The 18,103-nt window shown below is 38.3% G+C and overlaps 1 protein-coding gene and 1 non-coding gene across 2 annotated transcripts in view; both read right to left on the bottom strand.

Moving 5' to 3' along the window:
* Positions 1 to 18,103, bottom strand: part of POLA1 (DNA polymerase alpha 1, catalytic subunit) — a 204,912-nt gene that overhangs the window by 167,450 nt on the left and 19,359 nt on the right. The window contains exons 13-24 of the mRNA XM_054088003.1: positions 15,752 to 15,826; positions 14,344 to 14,482; positions 10,430 to 10,587; positions 8,947 to 9,031; positions 8,114 to 8,175; positions 7,301 to 7,390; positions 5,079 to 5,195; positions 4,030 to 4,205; positions 3,503 to 3,632; positions 3,046 to 3,165; positions 1,611 to 1,707; positions 575 to 699 (exon numbers count right to left, since the gene is read on the bottom strand). Of these exons, the coding sequence (XP_053943978.1) occupies positions 575 to 699; positions 1,611 to 1,707; positions 3,046 to 3,165; positions 3,503 to 3,632; positions 4,030 to 4,205; positions 5,079 to 5,195; positions 7,301 to 7,390; positions 8,114 to 8,175; positions 8,947 to 9,031; positions 10,430 to 10,587; positions 14,344 to 14,482; positions 15,752 to 15,826 (1,374 nt within the window). The remainder of the gene's footprint in view (positions 1 to 574; positions 700 to 1,610; positions 1,708 to 3,045; positions 3,166 to 3,502; positions 3,633 to 4,029; positions 4,206 to 5,078; positions 5,196 to 7,300; positions 7,391 to 8,113; positions 8,176 to 8,946; positions 9,032 to 10,429; positions 10,588 to 14,343; positions 14,483 to 15,751; positions 15,827 to 18,103) is intronic.
* On the bottom strand, positions 1,234 to 1,364 carry LOC128851044 (small Cajal body-specific RNA 24). Its single transcript, XR_008448333.1, has one exon. It is a non-coding gene; the product is annotated as a small Cajal body-specific RNA 24 (non-coding RNA).

Raw genomic sequence — 18,103 nt, 5'->3', positions numbered from 1 at the left:
CAGCACAAATTTCCCTGAAGCTAGTTCCGCACCTGACAGTCAAAGTTATCACTCCCTGACACACAACCTCAAGACATACATGTAGTTTTCTTGATGTCTAGTAAGAGATGAGCTCATATTGCTTTCTTTTCCCAGACAGAAGCATGAAACTTGTGTCTTCCTCACTAAGGTACCTTTGTATGAATTCTGTGGCAACTTAACTTTAGGAAGCCTCCACCAAGGAATGACAAAATTGGTCAGGTAGCCCAGAAACTGCTAGGAAGACCCGGAGCTGAAAAGGACCAACAGAGCCCCAGTAATAATCTTGCTTCATGAGGACACCAAGACTTTATTTAGATAGGAGAGAACTTAGCAAGATTCTGTGCAGAGTATTACTGAAAGGAAGATGAGAGATAGAATATTCAAAAAGTCCCAACCCAGAACTTATATGATGCATCGTTAAACAAGATTCCCTTTTTTAAGGGGACACACAGACATTAAACAGTGAAAAAGACGTTTCTTAAAAAGCCGATTCACAGAGAAGACAGTGAAGTTAAGACAGTCTGACTTAAGTCACAAGTTAAAGCACACAAACCTCTGCCCTCTTCTGTGCTTCTGATGACAGTCGCTGCACTGTGGTAAAGCAGATGTTAAACTCCTGTATAATTGATGGGTACAAGCTGTTGAAGTCGAGAAGCAAAATAAACTTGTCATAAAAACCTAAAACAGATTATAAAACAAAAGTCATAATTACTTGGCCTCCCTAAGGACTTCCTCCAACTCCACAATTAATATTCAAGTGACAGTAACTCACTCCACCACACTTCCGTTAAAGTAGCTGCTGAGACACTACCCGTTATAAAGACACTGTCACTGAGACACCACTCAGTACATCCAATTTGTTGCAGATGGAAATATTTTACACGATTTTGATTTAGCAGCAATTTAGAATTTATTGATAATTTAAGATAGGATCAAACAGTTGGATCCTTAGCAGTACTTAACCATAAACTAGTTTAGTATAGATTCCGTATAATCACTTTGTTAATCACAACAGCAACTTAATTACGGATTCAAAAATGACAAGATTCACTTCTACTTACTACATGATATAGTGACTACGTAAGTATAGAGATACAGAGAAATATGTGTACACAAAGATATTGATATTTAAACATAGAAGGATTACGAACAGCCCCACTTAAAGATATATATGCATATTTAAGTATACAGATACCAATACCCATTATAAAGAGCTGTCAGAAGTGGAACGATCCAACTCCATTAACTCACCAGAGTTGAACAGATAGCTTCTGTGTTACTATAGGACACTTGTACAGTTTTCCCCACATAGAGGAGAAACTGAAAGAAAACGTACGTGTCCATTAGAAAGTTATACACAGATATACAGTCCTAATTCCTCACAAGACCATAATCTTCTCACAGAAAGATAAAATCTGTCCCATGAATAAGTAATTCCACAGTGAATGCTAGGAATTTTCTTGTATGCAACAACCCACCCACCCCAAACTCCCACGAGATACACAGATGGTGCTCATTGCAATCTATCTGAATTAACATAACCTACCTGTCTCTAACTGCATAGAAGAAAGAAAATTGCCACATCTTACCGACTTTGGGATCCAAGACTAAGCCCCCAGCATATGCTGCTTTCTTTTTCCCTATCTTTGATTTATTCTGATCTTCAAAATCTTCATCTTCATCCACCTACATTTGGCATTTAAAAAAGTCATTATCTAGTCTCCAAGATTTCTATACTGTTGGAGCAGTTATTTTTGGCAAATCAAATATGAAATTGGAAGCCAGTACATAAGGTTCCCTTTAAAATACGTTCAAAACATGGCGTTTTCATCATTATCCTTACTAATGCTCTCTACATGTCAAAACAGCATTCAAATCAACTCCTATAGGAACAAACTGCTAATGAGATTACAAAGACTTAAAGTAATTGTGATCATTCAACATAGCATTAGTACACATTTTCTGGATGGCTATAAAAGCCAACATTAAGAAAAAAACAGCTCATGATGCAGGAGAAATATTACTGCCCAATTACAATGCAGGGTTTAGAAATACAATGGCTAGGCCTTAATAAAACAAATAAAAACATTATTACTGACCTAAAGAGTATCTTGCTATTTGTTTTGTTGCAGTAAGATTTTTTTCTCCCAGTTGTCCATTGCTATTCTGAACCATTTAAAACTCTGGCATTGCTTTGGTGCAATGCTACAATCAACTGAACTTATTGCTTTGGAATTCACTGTTGAACTTTTAATTAAAAGTAAAACTAAAAAGCAAAATATAGTGAAATACAAATGCATTCTCAAATGTTATTTTGTTTACTAACAAACATATAGATGCTTCTATAGATATACTGACACGGATATTATCCAAAGGAATTTTTTTAATACCCTTCGATATCTTACCAACAACATTCACAAATCGCCCACCTTACAAATTACGCTTGAAATACTGTTCATCAGAAAAATAACTGTAGGGCAGAAGTGCATCTACTAAGCAACACAGACTACTGTCTTCACTATTTCTCTACATAGCCAAGTACTTAGCTTATTTCAATTTTAAATTAAAAGAGCAACCGAGTTTCCATTAACCTATGATACAATGGAAAAGGTGTTACAGTATCCCTTTAGACCATACATTTGTCTACTATCAACTCAATCACAAAAATTTTGAATTAAGTATAAGCTGTAATATTAAGTCATAAACGTCTTACAGCAAAGCAAGTTACACTTTTTACAAGAGCATGTAGTGTCAGGAAGAGGGGGAATGGCTTTAAATTGGAAGGGGAAAGATTTGGATTACACATAAGGAAGAAATTCTTCACAGTGAGGGCACTGAGACACTGGAACAGGTTTCCCAAGGAAGTCTCTAAAGTCCCTTCCAACACAAATCTATATAATTCTATATCTAAAACTGGTAAAGTTTGGGGTTTCCATGCTCTCATATAACAGTAATATGTGAAAAATGGAAGAATGTTTTTTTCTTTTTGATAAAAACTATTGGAAAGAAAAGAACTGGACCCACCAGCTTCTGCAGAGGCTTTTTAAAAACTTGTTTGTCTGGCACTATGTAGTCTCTCTCATGAAATGCATGAAGCAGCAAGAATTCATTACGTTCAGATCGTCCGCCCATCAATGTCCTTGACTAAAGAGAGGGTCAAAAAAAGAATTCAAAGCAAATCATAGAAAACACTGACATATAAAAATAAGCTAAATGTCCTTCAACTATTTATAAACTCACCTACCACTACTATTTTTTTGTATTATCATCATGCACAAAACTCAAATGTGACACTTTTATGGAAGTTTTACATTATTACTTAACTAGATCACCTAACTCTCACACTCATCACAGCATAAAAAATACAGCATCATGTATTCTAAATTAACGTTTACAAATTAAAACTAGCAAATCAAGCACAGAAAACATTGATCTGCTTTTGTAGGACAGTGGAGGGGGGTATAAAGTAATAAAAATGTACCATGACATTCCCAGCGATGTTTGTTATCTGAAGAGCCAGTGGGAGAACATTCAGCTCACACATGATCTGGAGAATGAACTTAGCATCTGTCCAGGTGTTTTCCAGCATGAACATTAAGTGAGAAGAATCACTGGGAAAAGAAGGGGGATGGCCTAGTAAAGTAAAATCGGCCTCCTTTGTTCTCTCTAGTAGTTTAAACCTAGATGCTGTACAGAACATGTACCAGTGCTGAACAATTATAGCAAGATCTTTTAATTGATAAATTTCCAAACCTCAAGCTTGCAGATCCTTCTGGTGTATCTAAACTAATACTCTCACAAATCAATTTGCCATGCACATAAGCCACCGCTCACAAGGAGTTTCAAACATTATAAAGAACTGTTAAGATTATATTTCACTTTTCAAATTACAGTATGTCAAGTCAGTACCTCCACGACAAATCAAATAAACGAACATGACATCATACAGTGGAAAATGAGCTTCTTTGCTTTCCAGGAAAGGTTTAAAAACACAAATCAGCAACACACCTGTACATATTTCGAATTTCCTCAGGTAGAATTGTTACCCTCTCCATTTTCAAAATCTGATGGACCAGTTCAGACAAATGGTAACTTTTGCAACGAATTAATTCTTTAGCGGAAAGTTCTACATCACAGATCATTCGACCACAGGCAGCATTCCTTTCAGCAAAACCTCCTCGACCCTTTACCATATAACACAGGGAGAGAAAAACCCAAACGAAGTGAAACATACGAACATTAGCAAAGAACATCTGTGCAAAATATATGCTTATAGGACTCAGTCAAGTCAGACAGTCACCAAATACTCTACTAAACATCACTAAAACTCAAGCTGTATAATTATGCCCTAAAGGAATCTATGGTATTTTTTAGTGTAAGTGGATATGAAAAAGCAGATACTAACCCTCATTATTAGTTAGATCTTAATTCTTACTGTCATGCATTTTTTTTCTTTAATAATTAGAACAACTCAACAAGATGAACACGGGTGTGGATTTTGTTCTTCCTCCAAGGATATTTTTTGTACTAACAGCAGGACAAAAAAAAGTCAAAGTCACAGAACAAACCACACACAAATACTCATCCTGGCCTCTAGGAAGTACAGAAACAGATAAGAACATGGCCACATTCAGCACTTCAATACTCCAAGCCTCACTCATTGTCCTCTGAAAAAATGCATACTAAGAACTACAGAATTATTAACTTAGCAGCTCTCTATGGGATGATTCACCAATCAATCCAAATTACATTTTCTCATTTCACAGTTACAGCAGACAAAGACTGTTACAGTAAAGACTATGGCAATTAATCTGTCATTACCACCATCTAGCTGAAATATGTAAACTAAATTAGCCTAACTTGAAAATTAGTTTAGCTTATTAACTGTAGTAAGTGTCATACAAACACTCATCATTTCTGATCTGGGACACATGAAATTCAGCGTGACCAACAGTCAAAATACATCAGTGTCACATTTACAATTCCTCAGCAAAATTAATTCAGTTTTAATCACAGGCAACAAAAAGTGGATTAAAAGACTTGAGCAATCTTATTACCCCAAGCTTTGGCATATTGGACCTCCTCAGTCGACCTATCTTGGACCAGTGAGGGACTTTGCACACATTAATTCTTTGAAGCAGCACTTCCAGATCAAATCCATAAATATTATGACCCTAGCAGCAGAAAAAATTACAAAAAAAGGTTACAACAAATGCAAATTGAAAGACTTACTTTCACACATTCTGTATTCCTTTGCCCTTCATGTTTTTTTTCCAACTAATTGATGGCATTATCTCTCTCATAGAAAGCACTTTTTAAGAGAACATTCATCAAGAGTACTCATTAATCTTAACACTAACAATGCTGCTCAGAAGAACACCAAAATCAGCTCTATAACTGGCTCACAGTACACATGATTCAGCTTCATGCTTTGATAAGAGATCAGGATTTAAAGCTTTCTAGAAAAAAGAACAACATTCTTTATACAGCATATAAACTTCGCTATGAGTAATTAATTTTCTCTCCACCCATGAAAGGCTCAATATGGACATCAAAATAACACATTCGTATTTTGATACTACAACAACCATAGAAACACAGAATCATAGAATGGCTTGGGTCGGAAGGGACCTTAAAGATCATCCAGTTCCAAGTCCCTGCCATGGGCAGGGACACCTCCCACTTGATCAGGTTGCTCAAAGCCTTATCCAACGTGGCCTTGAACACCTCCAGAGACGGGGCACCCACAACTTCCTTGGGCAACCTGTGCCAGTGCCTCACCACTCTCATGGTGAAGAAATTCTTCCTTATGTCAAGCCTAAATCTGCCCCTCTCCAGTTTATACCCTTTTCCCCTGGTCCTATCCCCACAAACCTTTAAGAATAACCCCTCTCCAGCTTTCTTGTAAGCCCCTTCAGGTAGTGGAAGGTTACTATAAGATCTCCTCTGAGCCTTCTCTTCTCCATGCTGAACAACCCCGACTCTCTCAGCCTGTCCTCATAGCAGAGGTGTTCCAGCCCTCTGATCATCTTTGTAGCCCTCCTCTGGACCTGTTCCAACAGTTCTATGTCCTTCTTATGTTGGGGATTCCAGAACCGGGCACAGCACTCCAGGTGGGGTCTCACAGGAATATATTTACATGGCAAATATTGCTAGAGAAATTTGGTAAGTTTAAGCAACACTAAAAAGATTGACAACACTGGTCTGTAACCTCAGCTGAAAGCAAAATACTACCCTGATGAACATTCATCTACATGGACCAGTCAGACACCAGGACCTGCAAAGTTCACCAGATCAGACAAATCAGTGTAGTGCAATACTGTTCCTTAAAATCAACAGCGGCATTACAGCAGCACAGTAAAGGAGTCATACCTATATTGATATAGCTTGGTTTTCACCAGCACTAATTAAAGCAGATGCAAATTAAACTGCCCTACCACGCCTCTGCTGTTTTTTGGACCATATCTCTCATACCCCTACTACTAGGATCTTCAATTTAGAAGTGCTTCCCCCGATTCCTACCCATAACCACCAGAATTCAGCTCATAAGATGAATACTGGATATTCCAGCCACAGTGAGCTGAAAACAATAGTAATCTTACTACTCATTCCATGCTACTCCCATGACTTAATTATTTTTATTTACCTACAAAGGAATAAGAAGTTGTACATAACCAACCTCAGATTTATAACCAACTTCAAATGGTCTTCAGAATATCATTAAATGGAAGTCAGGATTGTACATTAATTAAACATAACCAAAAAGAAAGTGAGTAATTATAATAAATCCTCTTCTGCCAATAGAGCAGAAAACAGAAGAATGCTTATTACAAAACTGTGCTCAGATCCTGTGGATTTGTATATGTTATCATTTTGATTTACAGCATAAACACAATCTAAATGGTAACACAAACTATATGTGCATCTGAACTGAAACAGACTCTTAAGTATACCAAGAGTTCCCATTTTTCCAGAAAATCAAAGGGTTTTTTTGTTTGTATTTTGCATTTCTGAGTAAAGAAAAAAGTGTTTCAGGGACTACAGAAATACTGACCATTTCAGATATTATGGGAAATAATAGGATGTATAAAAGGCTGTCAGGGAAAATTCTGTATCATCTTTGTATCAAAGTATACCTGCTGTCTTATAAGCAAATTCAATTCATAAGACAGTCTAAGATAAACATTTAAAAAACTGTAAGGGGACAAAAGGAAAAGAACAAAGCTGACCAACTGACAATACGCTTTAATATAACTCTCAAAGTCTCAGAACTACTCACCACAAGAACATCTGGGTCAATTTTGTGAATCTTCGCAAGGAAAAATCCCAGCAGTGTTCTCTCTGTTGCAGCAATTTCTATTCTAGCATTCTAAAAGGAGCAAGAGAGCACCTGATTTCAATGACCCAATAAGTTTGAAATGGAAACATCTCCTCTCCCCTACTAGTTACAAGACAATAATAAAGCACCATAGAGTTTTCCCTTTCCTTCTATAATTCAAAGCTTTTTGTTCTCACCACCACAGACACAGAAAAAGCTTTTCTCAGGAGCTTTTTTTTTTCCATTTTGCTTTTGTATGCAGGTGTCTAGTGTTATTTTAAGAGCTTCCCAAGAATCAAACACACCAGGAAAATGCTCCATGTGCATCCTTCACTCACAGGCTTAAGATCACACAGAAACAGAGAAAAAACAAGAAGCAGTTGCTTTATTATTGTGTCAGCTCACCTAGTGCCCTTTAGAAAGGCTGTCTTCTGAATTTTGAGAGACTTTACTCTCAAAGGATAGAAGAAACAAATTCTCCCAATTTACTACAAGTACATAGTCAGGAATAAGGAAAATGAATCACTATTTTAGCTTCCTTGCAAAACCTTTACAACTCTCATCTAACACCCTATTTTAAGAGCACAACTAGAAGGACACAGAGCACACAATTCTGTTTTTACAAGCTACACAGAATAAATACCTGGATTTAGGTTTGCAGAGTGGAAAACAAAGTAAATAATCATGCCATTCTCTTACATCCCTTAACCAAAGCAACACAAAGTTCATGCTTTAAAAGGCACTGCAATCAGAAGGCTAGCAAAATGAAATTACCTTATTTTTAATAACTTCTTTGAAGTCATAAGGAAAAATGCAATCGTTTGGTTTGGAAACAGCTGCAAAAGAAATTATATTTGTTCTTACTTACAAGTTCTTAATTGTACCCTCCCTGTAAGCATCCATCCGCAACAAAGGGAGCTAAGGAAAACTAACCTCTAATTCTAAAAAAGCTACCTTATGTGACTACTTGTCTTTAAGATAAATGAGTAACTAGAAAAGTATTCAACTATTTTAATGAGTCATATTTAAGATTATAACTGGATATTAAAACTATGGTTCACGGCTTCCCAAGAACTTCCTCTCACAAGCATTCAACATTCACTTCTGACTGGGGCCCAAATCTCAAAATTTAGCTGATGTTACTGTAACGACACGGCTGAGAGATTTTCTTTCCTAAGAAAACTTTTTAGAAATCAATGTGACGTGTTTGGTTTTTTAATCCTGCTCAGAAGAACTGAACTGAAACATTAACTAAGTGACAGCAAGTAAAGGGTCTAAATTCATGGGTGAGGAAAGTAATGTAAGAGAATACATTACGAAGTAAAACTAATAAAAATGACAGCAAACTGTATAAACCAAGATTACTTTACATCATCTCAAATAAAGATTTTTTTCAGTGAAGTCCTCAATAAAAAAAAAACCAGTAACCAGTGAAGGTAAATAAAGAGATAAAAGGCTGCCTGGGAGTTAAAACTTTGCCACTCACCTATTCCATTATTGCTGGAGTGACAGAATGCAGTTTTAAAAAAATAACCCAAAAAACATAATAACAAAAGAAAAACTCCAAAGGAATTATTCCTTGACTATAAACTGTTCCAAGTACATACCACAGAAGTGTGTCTGAAAAGGAGGCTGAGGTGGAGCCTTATCCAAAGGAAATTTCTGATGCATCAGAGCTGCAACAGCCACAATCTATACCAAGGAGATACAGAACTCAGAACTCCACCAACATGACAACTATCAGTACTCATGTCTTCTCCCTTCCCCCTTTTTTGAAGTTTCCTTATCTCTTTTCCCTTGTTTCTACTAAAGATCTTCTTAAAATTAATTCCAACTATAAATAGTTAAAAAGAAGAAAAATTTCAATTGATCTCAAGTGAAATATACCAAAACTTACTTCTAAATCTTAGAAATTCAAGAGGAAAAATAATTCATTTTGGAAAATCATAGACTGTCCCAAGTTGGAAGGGACCTACAATGATCATTGAGTCCAACTCCTGTCCCTGCGTAGGACAACCCCAACATTCACACCATAGAATCATAGAATGTTTTGCTTTTATCAGATTTTATCCTGAATCTGAAGAGACCCCACTATTTTAAGGGTTCCCTGTGAGATGCAGGGGAGACGTGAGCAGGGCAGGACATGCAGAGAAGCCTTGCCTCGGCAAGGGCTGCCCCTTCGCAAGCAGTCAAGACTGCCAAGACAAGACATTTTAGCATTTAGAAGCTATTTAGCTTTACTGGTGCATCTGCTTGTTTTGCTGGTAAGATGTCCCGGCTCCACAGACACTCTCAGGAAAACCCAATTAGAAACATCTTGGCAAACAGAATCCTGTTGGTATCTGACATAGGTCTCATTATGTTGGCTAGAAACCAGGAATTTACTACTTTCCTCTCCCTCCCCAGCTTCCCTGAAAATTTAACTTCACGAAGAGTACTAATTCCAATTGAAGGATTTGTCAGCTTGTTTTTTCTTCCATTCAATTAGTCATAAGCAACTACTGTATCTAATCAGTGAATACTAAATCTGTTCCTAAGTTAGGGAGACTTACATTTAAAAAAACCCAAAACAATGAATAGATAGAAGTGCCTAACTACCGATGCCCATGACAGAGTGGCCATCTACATTTTCCCTCCATTCTAAAGAAAAGGAAAGATCTCACAGCAGAATAGTAGGTGCTATAAAAGATGTAGACCAAACTCTTGTTCTATTTCAAAATGAGTTTTATCAGCAGAAAAAAATGATCGTTTTACCTAGAACCTACGATTAGCTCCACCAAAAAAATACAATAATCCACTAAAAGCTGTTCTGGGACAGTTTTGTTTATAGCTATAATGCACAACAAACAAAATAGAAGGCTTGAAAAAAATATGTAAGATCCACTGTCACAGTAAATATTCTCACCAAGCAGATCCCTTGAGCCCACAGTCCTCATGCTGGTGAGACCCCAGTAAAAATATCTTTGGAAAATCCACAACACAAACCTTATTCAACACTAAACGTATTTAGACACTATGTTCTTCCAAGTCTTAGAAAATTCTTAGTATATGACAAAGAATAAAACCAAACCAAAATAACAGATTACTTACCTCATTCTGGTGAGTCTTTGGGTTCTGAGTGGTCTTCATGCTGAAGGACATGACCACGAGAGGAGGAGGAGGAGAAAGATCTTTACTCACACTCACCAACCCAGGCTTCATGGCCACAGCCTCCACCTTACACCAGCTGACTGACTGAGTTGAAGGCTCTGAGGAAACAACAAGAACAACCTTCATTCTTCTGAAAATCAATGGTAAGGCTTCTATAACGGCACTGTTGCAAAGAGCACATCCTCTTAACATTTTGTCCTTCTGGCACAGTCCAAGGTTCAGACTAATCCTGCCCAATTTTTCCTAATGCCCTGGGCCATGAATCCCCAGTCAGAAGCCTCGTCACACCAGGGGCTCTTTAACACCAAAGAAGAGAGGGAAGACTTGTATTGAGGCCAGAAAGATGTGTAATCCATAAAAGAAAATACTTCAGGCAGCTCTACGCAGTCATAGTAGAGAAAGGTATAAACCAAGTGAGTATAACTCCACCTAAATTAACGTGAGGTCCAACACAAAAAAACACACCCTGAGACTGTGCCTGTAACTCTTTTTACTTAACAGATTAGGAAAATCAACTACGATCACCTTCAAAATAGTTCCAACATGAGTTGGCACACAGCTGCATGTAGTGCTGCCTACGTTAAAGCAACTCTGCAAACCTGAAATTTTCTGAAATGCTGTTGAGGAGCTCTATCATTTTTGCTTTCACATCTTCTACCAACAAAAAATGGACTCTTTTGAGCACTGACTTGACCTTTGCGAAGAGGAGGCCAGACCTGGCAAATAGGGTGCGTGCTCAAGCACAGTGGTGTTATGAGCTAAAACTGCTTCACAGATGAAGCACTGTGGGCTGGGGCACACGCGAAGAGGAGGCCAGACCTGGCAAATAGGGTGCGTGCTCAAGCACAGTGGTGTTATGAGCTAAAACTGCATCACAGATGAAGCACTGTGGGCTGGGGCACACTAACATTTTCTAACTGAGGGTAAGAAAACACCTGTATTTGAACACAGGTCCACTCGTAGCAAGTGAAGTAATAGAGTTGAGCCTTATCTCACTGTGACATGATAGAACGTGTTCTATAAGCATCTATTTGTCTCTCCCCTCCAACTCCTGGTTCCCAAGCTATAGAGTCAGTCTCAGGGGGGTTTTGTATCAAACTTTATATACTACATCTGAGCATCTCATCTTACAGTCAATCCAAAGGGAGAAGGCTTCATAAAAATTAAATTAATACAAGTGAAACTTTAATTTACACAGAAGTTTCTTAAATGCTACAAAAAGGCTGCCAGAGTGCTAATCAAAAGAATTTTGGTCAAATGAGAACAAGAACATATGACTGACCAAAATACACTGAATAATTCATTTAGATATAGTCCTTCAGAAACACGATTACGGAAATAAGGAGACGGGTGGTGATGTAAGAGAGTTCATCCTATCCTGGCAGTATAATATATCCTAAAATGTAAGGGAGGCCACAGAAAGCTATTTAGGCATAAAATGTAAAAGCTAAAAAATTACATAGATGGATGGAACTAAAAAAAAAAAAAAATGGAAAAAAAAATTCATTTATAAAACGCTGATGATCTTTCCAAAGGAAGACAGGTGATTGACTGCTTAACACCTTTTCCCTTTGATTTCCAGTACTTAACCACCAGAGCTTGAACAAACACTCTATAGAGCAGTGGTCTCCAAAGTGGAGTGCATGAATCCCGAGGGGTGTACAAGACAACCCACTGGTATAGGAAGAAAATATTTTTTTTAACAATAAAATAAATACTTCTTAAAGTGTTTATTTTACATACTACATCATCTTTTAATTTCTATATTATACGTATAATGTACATAATATATTAGTACAGTACATGCATATAATTTATAAATAAATAAACATCTATATACTGGGGGGACACGCTCAATTGTTTACCAACAGGACTGCACAATCTAACAAGTTTGGAGACTGCGGCTCTAGAAAAGCTCTGGTACTATCTAGTACTGACAGTCAAACCGCCAAGATAATTTCACTACAAATAATGACAGTTTTTGGAGAAACTGTAGGAGTCTCTTTGAGACTCATTTATTCTAAACTTTCCAGGTATACTTCTCATCCCTGAAGTGTGGAAGGAAAGCTACACAAGAAAGCAAGAACCTTCTGGTAAACTGGACACACACAAAAATCAGCTTTAAGGCACAAAATCCAGTGCAATAACTATAGAAATTTGCATAAATATAACTAGCCAGCTTAATAGACAGTTTTCAACAGATTGAGAATGCTGAAGTTTTGAAATGAGCAATTCTGATATCAAGATACAAACTCCCTCTGGAACCTGGAGGCTGTAACGAAGACAAGGGAATGGGAAAAAAAGAGCTCCTAGTGTACCACTTAACTCTGGGCTGGAATCACTATGTGAGCTCAAGCAAGGTAGTCTAACAGGGAGGTAATGCACATCGGCATTAAGAAAAACTGAATACTGCCTGAACTGTTAAGTTTTCATTGCAATGTTAGTTATTATTTGTCATACTGGATATGAAGAACAGAACAGAAGGAAAAAAATGCCAAAGAAGTACAGGGTAAATTATTGGGCAAAAAGTGCTGATGAAGAACCACTCAGGCCTTTAAAATCAGTGCCAGGAAACACAATGATGCTTACTGAAGCCTGGTGGAAAACTCAGAGTTAATCCGCCTTTTGGCAGTCTATTCCAGCTCAAAATCCTTACTGATACCAGCTTTGTCAGCGACTGAGTTACTGAAGAGGAGAATCCTCCTGGTGTCAGCACTCAATATTATCAATTCTGTATTCAAAGTGCCCCAAGAAGACTGCACTAACAGACGTAGCTTTTGTCCGGTACCATCAACTTCCCTAAGTTGTTGGGAATACACAGCATACATTGAATAAAGGGCTCTAACCAAGCCAAAATACGGCAGTGTAACCACCTCTAAACTGTGTATGCCACTTTGAGGTGGAAAGGATTTCAAACTAAAAAAGCTCCACACCACACACTTTTCTAAGTGCCAGAAAAAAAAAATGTTAACACACAAAGAAAAAAACTTTAAAAATATACATTTCCAGAAAAAATAGGAATCTTAAGTTACCTATATATATATATATATATTTCAAGGAAAATAACTTCATCTCAGTATAGGAGACTCTAGGGTGTGCACCAGAGAGTAGCTGCCAGGCACTGCACAGTTCCGTCCCCCTGCCATTCAAAGTTATAATCTCGCCTGTACAGTGTGCAACTTAATATCGATAGAGCTTTCACTCAGAAAAGGAAGAAAAATCATAGAATCATAGAATAGGTTTGGTTGAAAAAACTATCACCGAGTCCAACCAGCTATTCAGCCCTGCTAAGTCCACTACTAGACCATGTCCCCAAGTCTCCTCGTCTTTTAAAGACTTCCAGGGATGGTGACTTAACCACCTCCTTGGGCAGTCTCTTCCAATGCTTGACAATTCTTTTCAGTAAGGAAATTCCTCCTAACATCCACACTAAATCTATCCCAGTGCACCTTGAGGCCATTACCCCTTGTCCTGTCACTAGCTACCAGGGAGAAGAGACCAGCCCCCACCTCGCTACAACCTCCTTTTAGGTAGCTATAGAGAGCGATAAGGTCTCCCCTCATTCTCCTTTTCACCAGACTAAACAACTCCAGTTCCCTCAGCCACCTCTCATGACGCTTGTGCTCTAAATCCTTCACCAATTTTGTTGCCCTTCTTGAGACATGCTCCAGCATCTCAATGCTCTTCTTCTACTGAAGTCACAATTTGTCCTAGATAATGAAAACTACACAGATAAATTACAAAGTTAATTTGAGAAATAATAATTTATCAGTACAATTTAAATTTCACCTCCTCCCCCCAATCTCTAACTATGTTTTCCAGCAACGAAGTATTTCACATGCAAACCATCATACGTGGAGTTTTTATTTCCAGCCAGCATGGTCCTTTGATCTTCCTACTCAACAAGAGGAGTTCCAGGCTAGAAGTGTTAGTTCCAAACACATGCGAAAATGTTTGTCCTTTCAGATCTTGAGGAAGCCGAGGGCATTCAGCCTGATAAGTAACAGAAAGCAGTGAGTCATTTCATCCCACAGAAGTCTTCAAGGTTGACACGCTATAGTCAGGCAGCGCCTTAACTAAACTACACAATCCCTGAAATCACTGTAATTTCCAAAAAGCAAAGTCCTAACCCATAAAATCTTATGGTAATTGAAGAAAATCCACTATTGACTCAACTTAAATTTAAGTGCATAACAAAATCAGGACAGTAATGCAAAAATGCACTGAACCAGAAGTTCTTCATCTACACTGCATGTAAGAGAGACATTACCAAGACCACAATGTTCAATGACCATTCTAATACAGAAACTGCTTGTGTTGCAAACTTAGATAGTTACACAGCTTTGATCTTGTCTGCTATACAAAGACTGGATAAAGCATTCCTGCACAGCTGAATAAAAATTTGAGAGAGCTAGTAAATCTCTATGCGATGCTGCTTTTGCACCTACAACTACTATTAAAAAAATGATTTTAAAAGGCATTAATTATTTCAGTAACTGACCAAATAGGTGCAAGACTGCCAAGTTTCTTATTTTTCAAACCAAATCAAGTATTCTTGCTAATTAAGAATAGCTACTGATGTTCTCATGGGAATTTTTTTTTTTTCATCTTTGCTGCTCAGTTTTACAGCTCTTCAACAAAAAAGTCTTTCTCAGCCAGGTGCCAGTGGCAAGAGCCATATGAGTAGAGGTATTGGCTCTGTTCTGGACATGGATTCAACAAAACATTCAACAGTACCAAGTCATTTAAAACATCTTGCAGTACTTTGGACTCTGATCCAGTTCAGCAAAAGGGTTATTTAGCATATTAGTTGATTCAATGGCAAGGCGATAAAAATTATGTGGGATAATTTGGAATATCAATTGTTGTAAATCAATATGCAAATGATAATTGGAGAGAAGGTGGGAGGAATGCAGTAGCTGTAGGAAGTATTTTTTCCTCTCATGCCTTACTTGCACAAATAGAGCTAGCGCTAACAAATCAACATGTTAAAGGTTACCTGGTAATGAACTGGCTTTGTTAGGGACTAGCCAACATATAAATGACAGCAAAAAAACCCACAAGTTTAGGTATTACCCTCTTTTTTCTTTTTTTTAATTACAATACAATAAGCAACTGCCTACACACTGCAACAGAGGTACAGCCCCTTGCTACTAAAGATCAAATCCTGCAATTTATTTGGGCTTTTTTAGTAAAACCGTATAATTCTTTAGTTAGGTAAGAAAACAGGTTATGGTCTTTCATCAGATTAATTATACTCACCAAATACTTAACTTCTAAGTATTCAGATTTTGCTGGAACATCCGGGATCTCAAAAGCATAAGATTTTTCCACTTTCTACATAAAACAAACATATTATTTTTTCAATATCTCCCAACTGAATATTCATTTTGTCTAGTAAGAAATCTAACGAAATAAAGACCAGACAAAAAATACATCTCAAATATCATGGGCTTGATCACATGTTAATGATTCCGCAACTCATTATAACCACCTAAAGACAGTAAGAATGGTTTAGTACCCGTATTTAACCTCCTTAGATTTTCTTACCATGAAGAGTTTCTATAGAATTGACTTACAAGTATACTAACCATCACAAACCAAAAGGCATTTGAGCCTAAATAGCTAGGGAAACTCATCAATGTTCTGTAAATTCATAGGCTTCAGACGTAATCATGAGAATTGGTGGTCACAGACCACTACAAAACCACAAAATAACTGAGATAGAAAGGCATCTCCAGAGATTGTCTAGTCCAGCCACCTGCTCAGAGCTGGGTCAACTAGAGCACGTTGCTCAGGGCCCTCTCCAGTTAGGTTTTCAATAATCCCAAGGATGGAGGCTCCACAGCCTCTCTGGGCAACCTGTGCCTAACCTCCCTTACAGTAAACAGGTGGTTTATGCTCTGATAAATTTCACGCATTTCAAATGGTACCATTGTTCTTGCCCTCCATTGGGCATCAATGAGAAAAGTCTGCCAGAGTTGTTTTTACTTCTGCCCAACAGACGTTTATATACAATGATAAGATTTGCACTGCCAGCTCCTTACCCTGAACCTTCTCTCCTCCAGGCTAGGCAGTCGCAGCTCTGTCAGCCCCTCCTCCTATCACAGATGCTCCAGTCCCTGTAATTAACTCTGTGGTCCTGTGCTGGACTTGTTCCAGTATGGGCACACCTTTCTTGTACCAGGCAGCTCAGCTGAACACAGTTGTGCTTCACATGTGTCTCACCAGGGCTGCAAATAGGGGAAGGACCACCTCCCTTGCACTTGCTAGCAATGCTCTGCCTCACACAGCCCATGGCCATCTCTGCTGGAAGGGTACACTGTTGGCTCTCATCCAGCTTCATGTCTACCAGGATGACCAGGTACTTCCCTGCAAAGCTGCCTTCCAGCCAGTCAGCCACCAGCATCTACTACTGCCTAAAGTTATTCCAGTCTCGGTGCAGGACTTATTTCCTTCATTTGAACTTGATAAGATTCCTGTAGGCCAAGAGATGTCTCCAGGCTGTCAAGGTTCCTTTGAATAGCAGCACATTCACCTGGTCTATCAGCCACTACTCCTGCTTTCATACTGCCTGCAGATTTGCCGAGTGTGCACTCTGCACCATCATCCAAGTTGATAACACAGACACTAAGCAGGATTGGACCCAGTATCGACCCCTGGGGTAATCCATTAGAGAGTGGATTCCACCTGGACTTTGTGCCACTGATCACAACATTTTAATCCCAACAGTGCAGCCAGTTTTCAGTGCATCTCACTGTCCACTTAGTTAATGTCATCAGTTCATCTTTGAGGATGCTGTGGGAGACCAGAGTTCAAAGACTTAAAATCAAGATAAACAATAGCCTCTGCTTTTCCCTTGTCCTCCAAACCATTAATCTCATTGATTCAAGTCCAGGTGGGCTCTGGCTCTCCTTTTTCTACCATGATGTTATCTTCATAATCTCAACCCATACACTCTTAACCAGATATTTGCCCATCCTTAGGCAGGGCTCCACACATTCCCATTGCTCTATCATGTAAAAAGGATGCCCCCTCTTCGCCATCCCAGCTCATCCTTCTTAACCTCAATATCCTATGCCACCGTGTCTGTGACTCCAATGAGATCATAGCCCTGTAACTGCACATAGTTCTTCCTTTTATACTGCACACTTCAATGTACTGGCACTTCAGGGAGGCACCCAAGGGAGCCGATTTCCCAACCATCTGCCAGCTGTTTACTTTATCACATGCTCAGAACAGAATAATTTCTCTGACAGTATTGTACTTCATTTTGAGTGACTTGGGTTTTACTAGAAAACAATCAAGTTTGTTTACTTCTCTCTAACAAAGACAGTTAAAAGCAATCTCTGTTCAGTACAACTTTACTGCAAGTTCAGTGTCACTTCTGCTTTCTTCAAGAAAAATAAAGATTTTCCACAACATGCACAGCTTTGCAGTTTCTAAGAATAACTAACTACCTTTATTTTCCAAATAATTACAGTATCCTCCATGACAATGTTGTGGGATCTGCTAAAACACCATGCTCTACTCTTCTGGTTTAACCCTAGCTGGTAACTAAGTACCATGCAGTCTCTCACTCACTGCTCTCCTTCCACTGGTAAGATGGGGGAG

This window comes from Cuculus canorus, chromosome 1, assembly GCF_017976375.1.
Source record: "Cuculus canorus isolate bCucCan1 chromosome 1, bCucCan1.pri, whole genome shotgun sequence".
Lineage (NCBI taxonomy): Eukaryota > Metazoa > Chordata > Aves > Cuculiformes > Cuculidae > Cuculus > Cuculus canorus.
The sequence above is the reverse complement of the archived record's forward strand: the minus strand, read 5'-3'. Positions and strand labels throughout refer to the sequence as shown.